General features: G+C 39.1%; 1 protein-coding gene across 16 annotated transcripts in view; it reads right to left on the minus strand.

The window, feature by feature from the left end:
* Nucleotides 1–18,515, minus strand: part of TNS1 (tensin 1) — a 374,426-nt gene that overhangs the window by 16,247 nt on the left and 339,664 nt on the right. For 12 of the 16 annotated variants that reach the window (XM_087950347.1, XM_087950343.1, XM_087950353.1 and 9 more), the window contains 7 exons: nucleotides 17,870–17,962; nucleotides 15,050–15,085; nucleotides 9,353–9,563; nucleotides 7,187–8,061; nucleotides 5,124–5,210; nucleotides 1,189–1,320; nucleotides 277–369 (listed from right to left, as the gene is read on the minus strand). In XM_087950347.1, the coding sequence (XP_087806473.1) occupies nucleotides 277–369; nucleotides 1,189–1,320; nucleotides 5,124–5,210; nucleotides 7,187–8,061; nucleotides 9,353–9,563; nucleotides 15,050–15,085; nucleotides 17,870–17,962 (1,527 nt within the window). The remainder of the gene's footprint in view (nucleotides 1–276; nucleotides 370–1,188; nucleotides 1,321–5,123; nucleotides 5,211–7,186; nucleotides 8,062–9,352; nucleotides 9,564–15,049; nucleotides 15,086–17,869; nucleotides 17,963–18,515) is intronic. The other 4 variants (XM_026665513.2, XM_026665510.2, XM_087950349.1 and 1 more) reach the window with 1 other exon arrangement.

Raw genomic sequence — 18,515 nt, forward strand, 5'->3', positions numbered from 1 at the left:
TAAATAGTATCACTACAATTGTATCATGTTCATTTATGCTTAAAAGAGACACATATGGTACAATAATGCTTTCTGTTTTTGCAAACAACCTTGACTGAATTTCTGAGACTTCAGAAGTTTAGACAATGTAACCAAGAAGCTTTAGTAGATTCATGCCAGTTAAATATTCCCTGTTCCTTACTTGGAAAGTCTAAAAAGTACACATGTCGTTGCTACAGATTCCACAAGAGGGCAGGATGAGATAGAAGTTATGAATACAAAATTGTAGGCACTCACCAAAATTGGGTTCATTGGGACATCCTTTTAGTTTCACACCTTTAGGGCTGGTTTCTATCAGGAAGTGTCTTACCAGCTCATTGGTGATATCTCCTTAAAGGAATCAATCAGAATTTTAATATAGATGGCTTTAATTAAGCTTTTCATATAAATCGCCACCTAAAAGACAGCCTAAGCTAAAAACCAGCTATTTCTAGCACAATAAAAGAATGAGTTTGTCCCCAACAATATATTCCCTGTGTCAGCTCATAGGCTGCCATCGCTGTTTATAGTTCAGATTGAGGAAAAGCTTTTACCGTGAATAAAGTTAACTTGGATTAGAAAATCTCCAACCAGTTTTATGATTCCATAAATTACAATCCCAGATTTCTCATGTCTGTGGAGATTTTCAGTCATCCAGATCATGCTTGTCCCCAAGGTGCTTTTTTCAAAAGGCAACTGGACTTCGTTTTTCCTTGATGACGTTTTGCTTCTCATCCAAGAAGCTTCTTCAGTTCTGACTGAATGGTGGAAGATGGAACTATTGATATTCTTTGCAGTCATCTGGTCGTTAGTCCTCTGGACTGCAAGGAATATAAATCCCTCCATCCTCCACCATTCAGTCAGAATGGAAGAAGCTTCTTGGGTGAGAAGCGAAACATCTTCAAAGAAAAGCAGAGTTGCCTTTTGGAAAAAGCACCTTCTAGATTTCTCATGCTTTACAAACAGCTTAGTCTCTTACTAAAGGTTGCAACCTCTTTCTGGGGTTGCAATTATAGGATATATTTCCCTGGGATTAAAACCTGGGTTTTTCTATCATCCAACAATAACACCTTTGCTGGTCCTAGCTCAAATATCTCCCATGTGGAGTGAAACTGGGCACATGTTCCAAGAAGGCAAGGGGGTAGTGGGTAGTTGTGTGAATGGCTCTACCTTTCTTGCTCTGCTGTATAACACCTGGAGGTGGTGAAGCTACTTTCATGGCCAGTCCATAGGCTCCCCGGAAAGAGTGACTGTCTCGAATGATGAAGGCCCCCGGTTCCTTGTCTTTTAGCAATGCAATGGCTGGGAAAGAAGTAGAGCACACTACGTGAACATCAACAGATCTAAACCTTGAATAAGAAAAACAGTGAATAATAGGAATCTTGGTGTAAAGAAGAAAGTGACTTATGACCATTTTCCACACTGGCGACCGTTACAGCATCCCCTTGGTCACATGATCAAAATTCAGCCGCTTGGTAACTGGTATGTATTTATGACCATTGTGGTGTCCTGGAGTTACCTTGTTATCACCTTTTGCGACCTTTTGACCAGCAGAGTCATTGGGGAAAACCAGTGACAGGAAAGGTCATAAAGTGGGGCAAAACTCACTTAACAACTACCTTGCTTACCAATGGAAAAATGTAGTCAATTGTGGTTGCAAGTTGAGGACTATCTGTACTAGATATGCTCCTATTAAATACATTACTGCTTCCCCCCCTCCAATCAACAAGGCATAATGAGGGTATCTAATAAATCTCAGGTTCCTTGTCATTGTGAAATAAACATAAAATGTCAGGAACTAGAGAATCTTTCAAACTTTTATGGCAGGGGTGGGATTAAAAAAATCCCAGCAACTGGTTCGCTGCCCAGTTGCTGGATGGGCGTAGCCATGGTGGGCATGGCCTATTGCAACTTCTGGGAGGGCCGTTTTTCACTTTCCCAAGAGTCTAGAGGCTTCCCTCAGGCCTCTGGGAGGGTGAAAATGGCCTTCCCCGAGCTCTGGAGGCCCCCCAGAAGCCAGAAACAGGCCCATTTCTGGACTTCTGGAAGGCCCGTTTTTCCTCCTCCCAGAGCCTCCACATGGACCCTGCACTTACCTGCATTGAAAATGGGTTGTGTGAAGACACCTGGGAGGGGCGGGGTGGGGAGGGCGAGGCCAGCTGGGTGGTTCAAATACCGGTTCGGCGAACCAGATGCAAATTTAACATCCGGTTCACCCAAACCGGTCTGAACTGATAGAATCCCACCCCTGTTTTATGGTACCACTATGAGGTTTATAACAGAATCTCCCACCTTTAACATGTCCTATACCCCATCAACATTTCTGTAAATCAGAAAGTCCCCTGTGTTGTAACCTTTTCTAACAGGGCAAAATTTTCCATGTATTTTACATCTGTCACTCTGCTATTCCTAAACTTTTAAGAAATAATCTGTGTTGGCTTCATTAGCATTTCTTCCCAGGTTTGATAAGGAAACCTCAGAATAGATTGGCTATTTTCTTGCACGGGCAGACAGAAAGAGAGAGAGAAAGCTCTGATTTTGGAGGAAGAGATGCAAACTTGGAATCTTCTTCCTACCCCTTACAGAAACATCTGCATCTCATACCTCTCTAATGCCAAACAGAGAGAGACACCCATGGGCATTGCCAAGGAATAATGGGGAAGAATTATTTTCATTAAAGCCCACCACCTTTAGAGCACCAGACATACTCTCAGTAGAGGGATAAATGTATATATGCCCCAAGTTGGCATAACAAGCCCGTTACCCCATAGGAAAGGCAACAAGTCTGGGAAACAAATAAAAAGTTTCTCTATTCTACTCTGTTCAATGTGTACTGACATTGTTTTAGATAATTTGGGAGCTCAATTGTTAGAGATCTCCAAAATATTAGATGTGATTGCCCTGCCCAAAGCCATTTGGTTGGGACACCAACTTTGTTTATCTGTTTCTTGTCTGTCTTATAGGTCAGGTTTTTTGGGGGGGGAAGATGAGATGAATTCACCTTTATAAGTCTCCCATGTAACATCTGGAGATTAAGGCGGTTGTGATAACAGATAACAGATAATCAGAGTTGGAAGGGACCTTATAGGTCATCTAGTCCAACCCCCCCGCCCAAGCGGGAGACCCTACACCATTTCTGACAAATGGCAGTCCAATCTCTTCTTGAAAGTCTCAAGTGATTGCGCTCCCACAACTTCCAAGAGCAAGCTGTTCCATTGGTTGATTGTTCTCACTGTCAGAAAGTTTCTCCTTATTTCCAGGTTGAATCTCTCCTTGTTCAGTTTCCATCCATTATTCCTTGTCTGGCCTACATGAATAATGTTGCCAGTTGTATAATTTGGGGAGGGAGCAAAAACAGCAGCATTCAGTGGAGAGTGAAAAATGCATATCCTTAGCAATGTCATGAATAAGGAGCAAACATGGCCCCTCCTTTAAGGGGGGATTTTCTCATCGACTTCTAAGATTTAAATGTGAAAGCTCTTTTGTTGGTTTGATTCTGGGAAGCCTGAATTACAGCAGGGACATGAATGACCCTGTCCCTGAGAATCTGATCTGAAGCAGTGCCAATGTTCATTGAGTAACAGTCACTCTACCCTTGAAAGGGGAGATATGAAGGAAATGAGGGATGTGCCAAGTGCTTCAGCTGTTGAATGGATGAAAAGAATGGCTGCTGACAGAACTTACTCTTTTAAAGGGCTCACTCCCAATTATACAACAGGCAGGCAGCTTATCAGCACGAGCTGGGGATAGAAGGTTGCCATCCTGAAAGTTGAAATGGGGGCCAATCTGTTTTGTACACCTTTAGACCATGCTATCCTGAGTTGGGAGAGATACCCTTGCATACTCAATTGCTAACCAATTCAAATGTAGAAGTGTACTTTTTTAAAATGGAAGAATATATTAAGAATTAAACACTCAGTTCTACAGATCTCCCTTCAGTGACTTTTTGGACGCAGTGAACAAAAATTTACTTTGGACTTTGACTGACATCTGTTATTTCTGAAAGGGTTTAGAATATTGACAGAATTTATGTCCTCTGTCTCAACTGATGTCATTTTCATCATTGATGTTTTTATGTTTCTACATTTATTTGTGTTCATTATGCAATTAATTTCTATGCAATGACACAAATTATTGCAAATCATATTTTGGGATTTAACCTAGATTTGGCTTTAGCAGATATGCCTCTCTACAAATGAACGGTTCAATCAAGGTTTTATTATAGCTTCAATGTGATGAGAGACAGGGCCCATGCTTACTTACTTCAGTGAGTGTGTTCCATTTACCAGTCATTGCCTCTGAACTCTATGTGCACAGCTATGTGTCACTCAAAGGAACTGAAATATGTACTTATTAAACCTGTGGTTGATTGTCCCTATTTCCACAAGACAATGCTTCTATGAAATCTTAACTTCTTAATTATAGAGTAAATATCTATATCATTGAGGGAGACGCTCACCGCTGAAGATAGTTGACAGGATAAGATCTCATCTCCATGCTGTTTTTTAGTTTTGGCTTTTAAAATTTTAATTTGTGTAGCTTTAATATTTTAATATGTTTTAATTATTTTTCTATTTGTTTTATAACCTGTAAGTGACACAAAATGACCTTACAGGGACATTATAAAAAGAAATAAACAAGCAAACAAACAAAACCCCATTTTTCTATTTGTGGCGGAACAAGAAAAGAAGCAGGTGACACAAGGTGATAGGGTTATCACTCTGGTCAGGGAAGGGAGGAAGGGAGGGAGGGAGGGACCCCTCCCAAGTTTGAATCCTGCAGTATACCTAATCACTGACATTATTTTGCCAACTTGTAAAGGTAAGTTTATCACAAAAGCTGCAAAAACTAGAAGTTAATTATTCTTTCTATCTTGTATCTCAGAAGAACTATAGATATCCACAGAGATCCAAAAAGAGTTATTATAAATCCTGCCACCATTGAGGGTTCTTGGAGAATAAGTGTTCGAACTGATCATTTAGTGTTCCTCATAGTTTTGTGGTTGTTTTGTTTCTATGGAAACAAAAGAAAATCACATGCTGGCCAGAACTTTTTCTAACTGTTAAGGAGCTTCAGTGAGCCATTAAAAAAAACAAAAACCTCACCTTGTTCTCTGGAGATCTCTGGCTTGTACCAGTATTTCGAGGTATCCTGGACGAACTTTACACTTGCTCTTGTTTCAGGACTGCTGTCTAAGAAACATGAAAAGAGAAACAAAACAGAACTGACACATGTGTGCAACAGAAATTTTGTGGGCTGGATTTGGAAATATGCTCAACATGCTTACCAAATTAATCTGTTTCTGAGTTTGCAAAGGATACTGAAAAGTACATTGACCAATCTGAGTTCACACAATTTGCACAATGACAGAAAAATTAAATCACTACAAATAACCAGGCTTTGCACACTCTATTAAAAGTTGTCATTTGAATTCAGCTACCATGCACTCAACCCAATTTTAATCAAAGTTCATTATTCTAAAATAATTGATTTTATGAAACTATGATTACCAGTAAAATTGATAATCCATAGCTTCTCCTGTATTTATTAAGGAAAAAAATAACAGTGATGATATAGTCTTGCCAAAAACAATTAGAAATATCAAATTCATTATTCAGTGTTAAAAACCACCTCATACACTTACTGTTATAAACAGGCAAAATAATGTAAGATTAAAATTGGAAAGAGATGGCTGAGTGGAATAAAAGCCCTGGAAATATTATAAAACAAAGCAATGCTATAAAATTTGATAGTTAAAAATTCATTTTTCTTGCCCCTCTGTGGAAAGGAAGTTAATGAAACACTGCTAAGTAACTCATACTAGCAACCCATTGCTGCAGATCAGCTGTGGACCTATTCTTCCAAAGTTTTAAGAACACTTCTCCTAAATCAGTGGTGTCAAACTCAAGGCCCAGGGATGGATCCGGCCTGCAGGGTGCTTAAATCTGGCCCACAGAGCCACCCTGTAAACAGCGAAGGACCGGTATGCGGTTGCTCTGCTAGTGAAAACGGGCCTCAGGGAGGCCCACCTGGGCTCTGTTTTCGTCTGCGACAGCCTCCTGCAGCCCTGTGCCAGCGAAAACAGAGGCCCGGGGAGGCCGCATGCTCTGTTTTCGCTGGCAAAGGGCTGCAAGAGGCTGTTGTGGTTGAAAACGGAGCGTTGATGAGTGAGGTCAAGCTGGCCACGCCCATCCTGGCCACGCCCCCAACCAACTCCCCCCCCCAAGATCAAACACAACCCTGATACGGCCCTCAATGAAATTGAGTTTGACACTCCTGTCCTAAATGAACAAAAAAAAAATCCATAATGTATGTCCTTGATACTTGATATTTAGCAAACACTAGTCCTCTCTCATTGCAAAGCACATACAAAACTATGGTTATATTAAGAAAATTCTTAATGGTGATCATTCATTAAGTACTGACAGGAAGAGCAAATAGAAAGAAAGATAAGAAAGCAACTTGAGGGTTCTCAAACTGTGGTATGGGAGCTCTTGATGGCGTTGAGGAACTTTGATATTTAAATCTGTTAAGGCTTGTGTAGAAACTGGAGGTACTGTGTAAACTTTCTTGGGATTCTGCTTGTTAGTTTATCTAAAGCAGGTCGTTGTAGTCTTCTGATAAATTCAGTTTTATATACTTGTTTAGCTTGATATCCCACAAGTTCATTTGCTGAAAGGAAATCAAGTTACCACAAAGTTGGAGAACCTTTCCTATCATCCCCTATGGGTAGTCCTCGATTTATAATCATTTGCTTAGTGACCATTTAAAATTACAATGGCACTGAAAAAAAATGACTTATGACCAATTTCACACTTAAAACCATTGCAGCATCCCCATGGTCACATGAACAAAACTCGGGCATTTGGCACCTGGCTCATATTTATGATGGTTGCCATGTCCTGGGGTCATGTGATCAGCTTTTGTGACCTGACAAGCAAAGTCAAGAGGGAAAAGAGATTCGCTTAACACAACTGTCTTACCAATGAAACAACTGCAGTGATTTGCTTTTGACAACTATGGCAAGAAAAGTTGTAAAACGGAGCAAAACTCCCTTTAACAATTGATTTGCTTAGCAACAGAAGAGTTGGGCTCCATTGTGGTCGTAAGTCGAGAACTACCTGTATTCTTAACTCTCCAGTGAGAAAGAACATGAAAGAAGTTTTACCTGGCATTGAAAATTTGGAAAAATCTGGCAGAGTGTGATGAAAGGCCATACTGCTCCCACTGCTGGGACTGCACATGCCACTGGAAATGGGTGATGAAGTCTTGCCATTCACTGTAGCATAGTTGGGCAGGCTGTTGGATCGATCCCCCGACGACATCCTTCTTTTCTCAGGGAGCAATTGTTGGGGTGGGGTGGGGCTGCCCTGTCTGTATACTGCCGAGTCAGGGGAAGAGGAATGTGGGCTAATTCCATGATAGTATGCGGGGGAGACAGGAAATAATGGGGTAGAGGGAGCTTGATAACCTGAAGCACTGCTCTGGCGAGACAGTGTTTGTTGCTTTTCCTCTGGAGTTGAGCACCCACATATCATGTGTCGGTCCAGACTGGGACTCCCAGAAATCATGGCTGTGCTACCCCCTGCTAAGGGCTGGTGACGAGCATGGCTTGGACTCCCAGGTGATGAAACAACAGTGCTATGGGGACCCATTAAGTGCCTGTTCATGCTTGGGCTTCCTGGAATGGCCACCATATTTGTGCTAACAGTTCTTCGCCCGAAACCTGGGCTAGGGGGAGTATTGGTAGCTACTGTTCTATGAAGGGCGTGTGGGCTTCCAGGCATGACTTGGACCCCAGATGCAATGATTTGGGCTTGAGGCCTTGAATGGTTATCTTGCTGAGCGCTGGTTCGGCCATCAGGGAAGTCGGCATTCATAGAGACCGGCAGGCCCTGAGTTGATGTAGATGTATTTTGGTAACTGCTGTGTGCTGAAGGACCCTGAGAAAGATTAGTGGATTGGAAGCTGGACTCGGCAGATGGATGGGAGGAAATGGCTATGCTGGCACTGTTTTCTGATGGGTAACTACCAATAGAAATCCTGGAGGAAACAAAGAAACGTATTAAAGTACTTTATGAAGGGATTCATTCATAGCCTGGAATAGCATTTGAAGTTACAAGACGTTTGGCATAAACATAGTGCTCCATGAATTCTTCACAAAATCAGGGGCTTTTGGAGTATATGCAGCCTTCAGTTTCATTTCCTAAGCCTTTAACATATGTTGATTTAGAACAGGAAGTCTCCAAACTAAGCAACTTTGAGACTTATGGACTTCAACTCCCAGAATTCCTCTGCCAGCCAGCTGAGTTGAAATCCATAAGTCTTAAAGTTGCCAAGTTTGGAGAGCCCTGATTTGGAATTCAGATAGGAAATTTGTGTAACTTGATTTCCCTCTGGGAAAGGTGAAAGTGGGTGAATGAGAGAGAACTAAAGGAATGGAGGAAAAAGAAACTTCTTTCTCCATTCTGGTACCACCCACTGCTCTGATCTCCAAAAGTTTTCTCCTGAGGGAAATAATTAACTAGTTGAATTTGGCACACTGTCCTGACAGCTAAGCATATGTTACAAGAAGGAGCAAGATAACATACAGTTATTGAAGAAGTTCTGATGAGGTTCCTACTCTACAAAACATTTCTCCTGATCATAATTGGGAACAATTTCACATGTCCTATTTTGGGAAAACAAGTTCCTTCACTTTTGTAGATATTATCTTTTTTTATTGTGCACAAATAATGCCCTTCCTCTTGGATCATTAGTGGATGAACATAAGCAAAGGAAAAGAAAAGAATACCCCATTCCTCTGACATTAAAGCAAACTTTTCTCTCTCTTTTGTCTTATTCCAGTGCTACAATAATCGAAGCCAAGGATAAATTGTTCTTCCACACCTTCATTCCACTGATCTTTGTCAGCATTCCAAGTGAACCCTCCAGACAATTCAGAAACCCGAGGCAAAGTCCATCAAAGTAAGAATTTATTAGATAAGTCATGTTGGCACATCTGGGGGAAAGCCGAATCTAAATTCTCATGTTCCCCCCCCCCATCCACACTATAGCTCATACCCTGCCCCATTTAGTGACTCCCAGGTCACATTAACCAATCGACCTCCCTTCTCATCTGCCGCCAAATTCCAGTCACTCCCCTCCAGGTGCCAGCAACTTGTCCTTGATTCCTGGTGAAATAATGTTGTTGTGGCTATACTCCTTTTCTACTCTCCCATTCCCACAGCCTGTGGCAGCCCAGGATCTAAATCAAGATGTTTCTGAAGCTGACAATCCTGCTCACAGAGGGCAGTTCCATGTATCCGACAGCCATGTTTCTCCTGCAACTTACCCATCCATGCTATGTATGGGGCTGCTGGCAGAAGCTGGGCTAGGCAAGGTGAAGGAGTTGCTGAGGGACTCATTCTTTATAGGTGTCTCAGTGCTGTAGGTCTCTGAAGCCAAAGATGGCTGAGGCTTCCCAACAATGCTGCTTCCACTCCCACCACTACTGCCTGTTGCTGCTGCTGTACGAGCCACAGATTCCACATAGCTCCGGGGTTCTACATTTACATGCAGGGAGAAAAACAAGCAGAAGAATAAAATGATGCCTAAGTTGCTTGAAAATGCAAACCATTTTTAACCACTAATAATCATGATTCCCTTAGAGTTGGTCAGCTAATAAATTTTAATAATAATAGTGATTCCAATTATTCAAAATAAAAGTTGTGCAAAGAAGCAGAAGAAACAGTAGTTCATACACTCAGCTCATACTAGGTCACAGAAACTGATTAGAAACAATGACATAATACGGTCGCCAATGTGAAAAATTATCACGTGGAGTAATGAAAAAATCAGTGGCAACTTCAAGTTTAAAAAATAGTTGAAAATGAGCAGATATTGTGCGGTTTCTGAATACAAACAGACATAGTCTTGGTTCATACTTATGCTTGAAAAGAAAAAAAGTGTGGATAATTGAAGTGGCAATACCAGGAGATAGAAGAATAGAAAGTAAAGAATCGAAGAAACTCACAAGATCTAAAAATAAAAATTGAAAGATTATGATATAAACTAGCCATGGTGGTCCCAGTGGCTATCAGTGCACTAGACGCCATACAAAAACAAATTGGACAGCACTGCACATTGACAAAATGTCCACCTGTCAATTACAAAAGGATACACTGCTTGGATATGCATAAATACTACACCGATACATTATAACATCCTAGGTTTGGGGGAAGAACTCAGGTACATGCTGCATCTGCCTTATGGTATTCTTTATGTAGATAGTATAGGCAGTCTACTGAGTGATTTCCTCTGAACCTCGAACTAGGTAAAAGGAATGTAAATTATATAGAATAGTATTGTAAATAATATGCTGGGAATATCCTTAACACATCTAAGATGGAAACCAGTTAAATAAGGGCACAATTTTATGAAGATGAAGCAAGATTTTGGAACAGGCGAGATCAGACTGGTGGCTAAGCCTTTTCCTGGTGTGTCTAAGGTTGACTTTTGCCAACTGGCAGAGGAGGCAGGAAAGAGGGGAAGGAAAGAAAATGAAGATGAAGAAGGCTGGGCTGAACATTCTGTGAGGCAAAAGCCCAGGACAGTTAGTTTGGCCAAACTGAGAAAGGCCAAAAAAATTGGGAAGACTTTGGTGCTAGGATGAAGTGCAACCTCAAAAGGCTTGCAATGTGTATAATGTGCCAGCATGCCACTTAAAGTAATTACATCTGTTGCTGCTACACATTTCCAGCTCCCCTCCCTATCTAAAAATAGCATGGTTAGGCATTAGCTTGCATACTAATGACAAACTGCTGGGAGAGCCAAGACCTCTATGAAATGGAAAAAGGAAAAACAAAACAAACCAAAAACCGTTCTTGTTTATTCCAAAGCTAGTAAGTTCAAAGACTGCAGGAAAAAAGCCAGCAAGGAGGAATGATACTAGGTTGAAATACACTATTTGTTTCTTTCCCATGTATTAAAGTTAAGGGTCATCTGTTCACTGTTTAGAGTATTTTTTTTCTTTGTGAATGTTTCTCTTGGTCTGATAAGTACGCTAAAATCTTATTTGGTGTGCAATAAAGCATATACCACTGTACAAAGCTCCAAACCTTAGCTGCCTGCAAATTATTGGAAGGTAACTGGGGAAAAAATGGTAGCAGAATCTCATTTTCAAACAGGAAAATGAGAACTCATGTGGGGATTGCTCAATTAAATCCCAAGTTCTTTACCATATCAAACAATATAAAGGACCAACTTCCCTAAGATTAATTTGAGCAAGTGAACAGTTCATTGTGTTGTACAGCAGAACCCATAGAAAGAGTCTAAAGCAGTGTTTCTCGACCTTAGCCACGTCAAGACTGTGGACTTCAACTCTCAGAATTCCCCAGTCAGCCAATTAAAGTCCACAGTCTTAAATTAGCTATAATTGAAAAACACTGATCTAAAGGGATGACTAATAACATTTTAACTACACAAATTACATTCTGCCTCATTTTTTATCCAATTAACAGGAAAGCATAAAAGTGTATCTAATAATAACAACACTCAAAATACAACAGAGACTGGTGTCATGTTAATTAACAAATCCATTATTACAGCATAAACTTTCATACTTTTAATCATCTGCATCAGATTATGGGTAGTAGTCCATGAAAACTTATTCTGCGATAAATATTTCCTAATATTTTTATTTACCATAAAAGTGTAATTTCTTGCAGCACACTGATGTTATGAAGATATAATCCAAATATAGACAATTTTGCTAAAATCCAAATCTTCAGCTTGACTATACTAATGGTGGAACTTGCATCCTTCAGATATTGTTGAATTTAGTTCCCAAAATCTCCAGTCAGCATTGGAGAACCACATATTCCCAATTTCTCCCATCTGGAAAAATTATATATCCATAGACTCATAAGGCTGAAAGGAGGCATAAAGCCATTAAGGCCAATTCCTTACCCAGTGCAGGAACATGATTATTTAACCTCTGCTTCAATACAACCAGTGGAAAAAAATATATCAATACTTTGGACAATTGGTACCATTAGTGATCTCTTCTTGTTAGGACATTTGTTCTAATATTTGGTCAGAAAGCTATTACCCTGTCCTGGACTTAAGGTCTTCTCTGTGACATACTTTTCAATATATGGAAAGTGCTTAGCTTTCTTTTCCAGAGGCTAAACTTTCCAATTCTATTCTTCTAAATGCTAAACTTTTCCTTTTTTTTCATAAGCATTCCGTTCTCTGGACAGAACATTTGAAATGGAGTCTGTTCACAATGTAGAATAAAGTGAAATAATTCTTCTGTAATTTGAAAAGCATACTTCTTTTTAAGAAATCTAAAACCTCCCTTGTTTTTGCTTGTATAAGTGTGTATGAAAGAACATGTCACACTGCTGACTCTTCTGGTAACATTCTATTACTCCAAGACCTTTCAAAGTAGTCAAGAAATGGATACTTGCATATTTAATTTTATTCTGTTCTCTCCAGCCATTTTCCCTAACTTATTGTTTTGAATTTTAGATTTGTATTCTATGAAATTAGCTATTAGCTCCAACCTAATTTTAGATCAATTGCAAAGTTGATCAGCAATCCCTCACAATCTACATAGAACAAGGGTGTCAAACTGGTGGCCCACGGGCTGGATGCATCATGGGCAGGCCACGCCCACCCCAGCTCCACAAATGAGAAAAACGTGGCAAAACAGCACATGATGGCAACACGATGCCACAAGTTTGACACATGTGACATAGAACATAGAACAATAGTAGTAATCCAAGTTGTTAATAAAAAGATTTAATAGTATAAGATTGAACATTAACTCCCCTAGCATCAATAGATGAAGGACAATTGATGATTACTTATCAACACAATTTTTTAACTATCTATCTAGCTATCCACTTGATTGACTCACCATCTTATCCTTTAATATCAGAGAAAAACCTTTTCATAGTGGTTATGATTAAAGAATGGAAACTGGCATGTTTTCCCCATATCATTAATGGTGCTTAATGGTAAATGGATTGGAGATTTAAAGGAAAAAATTGCCATATTTAGCAAATATAGCAATAAAGAGCCTTCGAAGCAGGTGGACTATGGAATCAATGAATGTTTGCTTTTTTATTTTATTCATTTTTCTTATTTACTTAGATAAGCATGCTATACCTTGCAAAAAGTTCTGGGGTTAGTGTGTTTGTGGAGTCACTATTGTTGTTTTAAAATGGTTATGATTATTAATTAATCTGGGTGGTTATGCTTCATTGTTATTATTTTAATTGCATAATTAGATATTGTTAGTCCCTCCACATTTTATGGAATGAGTGCCCACAACAATTTTAATCATCATGACCATTATCATTATCATATCTGTTCTGAAATAAAATCAATAGAGAGGTTTTAAAAAGGTGAAAAATTGGATTATGTTATTAGATTAACAAAGTCTTATCCAAGGATGCTAGGTCTCTCAGTATAGATTGCCACCTTAAAAAGAAAATAATAATAATTGATTTTTGAATATATCTGACCAATAACTTCCAGAAATTTTGCCTCAACAATCCATAATGATACATTATAAATGTATTTCTTGAACATCCTGTTCAGAAAATATTTAGGATTCTATTTTGGTTTATTTGGAATACCTAAAAATGCAGCTGCTTTCCAAAAGATTAAGTTGTATCCCAGCTGTGTTCTGTCCTAATCAACTTCTTAAAAATGTAAATTCTTGCCTTGGCCTTTTGTTTATATAGATTTTCTTAAAGCCAGCAATGGCCTTGCTTGGGGGTGGGTGAAGAAAATAATTAATAAGAATGTTGATTCCTTATATAGTTGCAGAGGAATGATTAAATATGAACTCAACTAAGAGAATACAGGATGTCTTAAGGCAAATTACACCTGAAGCCGAACTATGGCTTAGTTTCCTACCCTTACTCCCTTCCTATTTTTACTTATTTTTATAAAATGAAGCTACAGGAACCTTGTATGGAAAAAAAAGAAATGTTGCCATTGTTTTTCTAGCATGGTGTTTGGGGGAAGAAGCAGGGAATAACAGCAAAATTTAGTCAATGCTGCACTATGCAGTAGGGCTTAACCTTGAGTAAACTTGCATAGAAGTATATCTGAATTACTGATTAATACCCCACAATCCCTATCAGAATTCCCAATGTGTATAGTGCTACTTTTCTCTAAAGTTGATGAATTATGATCTGCTTAATGAAATACAAAGATTGCTGGAAAAAGCCATTCATAATTTTGGAAGAAATACTCTTTTAGGGTGTACTTTTACCATGTTACAACTGCTACATCTGTGCAAGTTAGTCCCATTCAAAGATGGTAACATAGGCAACCATACCACAACCATCAGTAAATAAGAGCAGGGATAAAAGGGGATTCATTCATTCATTCGACTGGTATGACTGCCCATCTTATCTACCAATACCACAGCTGGCTCATAGAAAGATCAAGACAATGCCCAGCTAATGTCTGAATCAGCCTAACAGGACAATGTACATAGATAGTTGGGAATAACTAAGCTCACTGCAGTTTTTCTTCCAAGTATATGTATCAAAAACTGCAGTGCTCACCTTACAATCAACAATGCTTGAAGTGTTCTCTGGAAAACTTTAAGTGGGTAATATTAACTAAGCTCATTCACCAGAAGTACTAACTCTGCAACAGGAAATTACAAAAGGGTGTTTACTAAACATTCAGATTAGTAGAACCAGAATATTTACCTAAGAAATACATTAGAAGAAGGAAAGGCAGTCTGCCCATGTTTACATTGAGGAGATGGAAAATATTACTCTTAGATAAATAATAGTTTCCCTGCCATTTCTCTGACAACATTTATTTGAGATTAATGTGTGTGTACAGCAGCCCTTGAACAATCCATGATGCTATTGAATCTATGATGAACGTTTTGTTTTGTTTAGCCTTTTGATAACCCAAGGCAAGCCAACCAGATATCTCGGCAACTGAAGATTGTTCCATCTTTTCACAGTTCATCCAAAGTGTTCTAATATGATGAAAAGAATGCCCTCCTTACCTTGGTCATATTCAACTACTGTTTCCCCATCTACTTCTGTGGGGCAAGGAAAGAAGGAAAAGAAAGAGACTGATATTAGCAAGCTTTTGCTAAACAGTTAGGAGTATCGCAATACCTGGGCCTGATGAAAATATCTTCTTTATTATATAGTGGAAGACTTGCAAGTTATTATTATGGAGGTGAGCCATATATGGACTACACAACTTGTGTTGAATACTTGCAAAATAATTTTATGAAAAAAGAATACAATATGCTATCAATGAGGCTCATCTCTGGCTAAAGTTTCCTTTTTCTTCAGAAAATTCTACCATATTCTTCAATAAGCTCAGAAGCACAGTACTTGGATTTAGAATGCTGGATATCAGAGTAAAATAGCGAAGAGACGTGATTCTTAAAACAGATTTGTGTCTATGTTTTTATACTATGCTCCTTTAAGCCAGAACTTAGTACTTAGTAAATTTTGTTAGTAAATAAAAGCAACAGCTCTCTGGGTCTCTCCAAAAATTAAAGAGGCATAAATATGCAAAATTATTATTGGAAAAAAATAACCTGATGCCCAAGACTTGACAGCTGTCGCATTAGGTGAGGCAAATCTCCTTTAAAAAACAGTTGCAGAGGTGTTAAATCTGTTTTATTCTTCTCCGATTGCTACCTAATCCACTCCATTCTAACAACCTGCATTTTTAAGGTATACAAACATTTGTTTTTATTTTACCTTAAATAATATTCAACCAGAAATGTGCATTCTTGCATTCTTTTAAATTATAATATGCATTCATTTTTATGCATCTTTTGGCACTTTTTAGAAAGATTGTATCAGAGAGATTTACATTGTTAGCAATGTATGAACAGGAAGAACTACCAAAGCACAAATTGCCATTTTCATATCGATTCCAGAGGTTGCAAGTTTCCCAATTGACTCCCGCTGCTCCAACTGAAATTGGATTCAAACAGATTTGATGCCAGGAAATCCTCAATCAATTTGAGAGAATCTTTGATATCCTTGAGGGGAACGTTCTTCTCCAAAGAGCAACTTTTGGGGTGAACTTAAACCCTGGGCTGCTCCAAAGGCCCGGATCAATGTGACAGCTAGGAAGGCTTATTATCAAATGCAGATGATGTATCACTGGGTTGCAACAGATTCTACATGTGCAACCCCCTTGAAAGAAGGATAGGAAATTGCACAAAGTCCAAAATAACAGCAATAAGGCTCCATCTAGGACAGGGTTGTCAAACTCGAAGCATCACGGCAGCGTCACATGATGTATCACGACTTTTTTCCCCCTTCCCTAAACCGGCCGTGGGCATGATGCATCTGGCCTGCGGGCCATGAGTTTGACAGCCCTGATCTAGGACATCCTACTGGGAGCATTTAACATCTCTTTTAGGTCAGTTACATTGGTTTCCCCTTGCATTCTATGCCAAATGCAAGCTGCCTGTTTTTGCATATATATTGCTATATAGCTCAGGCCCCCTCTACTTGAAGGAGCAGTTTCCTCCTTATATTGTTACCTAAGAGTTTCATTCTGCAGGTAAGGACCTTCTACAGGTGATGAAAGAGGCTGTCTGGAATGAAGAGCCTTTTTGGTGGCAGATTCAATATTGCAGAACATCCTCTCAGAATCCATTTATCAGGCTTGTTATATTTTAAAATCTTTTGTTAATATTTGTTAGCATTCTACCACATCATAGTTATGCTTATTTTTCTGCCAGGTTTTAATTGTTGATGCCAAACAATCCTAACCATTTTTAAAAATTGTCTCTGATGTATTATTTAATGTTTTTGTTATTATCATGATATTCCTTTGATCTCATTAAAGACACGGTTGTTTGTGTATTATTTTCATTTCTGGCTCTTAGTTGGGAGACTAAGGTATATAAATAACAAAATAAACCAGCAAATAAGTGTGTTTGCTTTATCATGCTAATTGCATTTTAGTTATGCCATAAAGAGGCCCCTCAAGAAATAAAACCCAGAAAATGTTAATTAGTTGTGGGATTCTTGGGGGATTTGTGTCATTTAGCGGTGGATCTGATAAGCTACTTCCTTCAAAAGCTTGCCTTGCCCTCGATATGTAATTAAGCAGTCAGCTACAAAACTGATTTATCTGAATATCCAGTCCAGGACTTAGACATGCAGAAGGGCAGAAAATTAGCAGAGCATGTCCATGAATACCAGCTAACAGTCAGAAGACAATATGAAAACTCCTAAACCTCACAACTCATGGACAGACTCAACCATAGTTTCAACTGGGAAACTATGTGCATCCTAGACCAAGGATGCACATAGCAAAAATCCTCAGGAATTCCTAGAAGCTTGGTATTCAAACAAATCAACCATCAATAGACACATAGAAATAAACCATATTTACACAACATTAAAAAAGACAATAAAAAAACAAAGAAGGAAACTAAAAAAATCAGAACACATCTTCTCCAGCAGCCAACATTCAAATAAGCAGGGGTGAACACTAGACAAGTAATCAAGCAGAAAACAATATCCTAATTAAGGAGCACCAAGGAGAAAACATCCCCACCAATACTTGAAAAGCAAGATACTATATATCAGGGGTGTCACAATGTTGTCACGTGACATATCCGGACAGTTTCCCCTTCACTAAACTGGGGGGGGGGCAGGGACAGCAAGCCTGCGGGGCACAAGTTTGACACCCCTGCTATATATAAACAGGATACAAACCCCGCATTCATTTGTACTGCTATTGTTACCAAGCTGGGTAATGAAATGTCTGCAAGTGAACAACCAAGCTGCCTTGTTGCTGTTACACCAATTTTTTCCATTGTATTAATGCTTTCGCTTACCTCCTGTCTGATGCAACAAAATCTCTGCTGGATTATGAGGTTTCAGCCCCAGTGCTGAAAGTGGAGTTTTAGCCAGTCCTGGTGGAGAGCGCACTGTTTCAGATATACAGAAACAGAAAGAGAGAAATCAACAAATCAGAAAATGAATAGTTTAATTAGTAATAAAGCCAAACATTGGTTTGATGCTAATTACCAAGATATAGCAAAATCTAATCATGATTTTAAGAATAAATGGGTTGCTGGAAATAATCCATGTGGTTGTCCTTCTGAAACCACAAGAGAACTGGCCCTCATCGTAGAAATACCTTTGGCTAAGAAACCACTTTTCTTTGGGAGAAAAGTATACATTCTTAAGACAATTGAGATGGGCCGTTCAACATAACAAGAGAGCAAGAGTGTTCTTGTTATATTGGGAATGAAGATTGATTAATAAGATGATCTCACCAAAACTGGTTATGAACTTTTGACAAAAGCCTCTCTCAGGCACAGCTGAGGGACGTACTTAATGATGTCTCCTCCATTATCTCAAAAGCAGGGGGAAAGAAAACCTGCTGATAAAAATACAACCTGCTATTTTGTGCTTCTACTGAGCTTTTACTCTTAACAGAACCGGTCAGAGACACCCCAGGCTATTATTTGCCTAATA

This window comes from Notechis scutatus, chromosome 1 (assembly GCF_049901735.1).
Source record: "Notechis scutatus isolate UNSWTSFEM ecotype Mainland chromosome 1, rNotScu1.2, whole genome shotgun sequence".
NCBI classification, from domain to species: Eukaryota; Metazoa; Chordata; class Lepidosauria; order Squamata; family Elapidae; genus Notechis; species Notechis scutatus.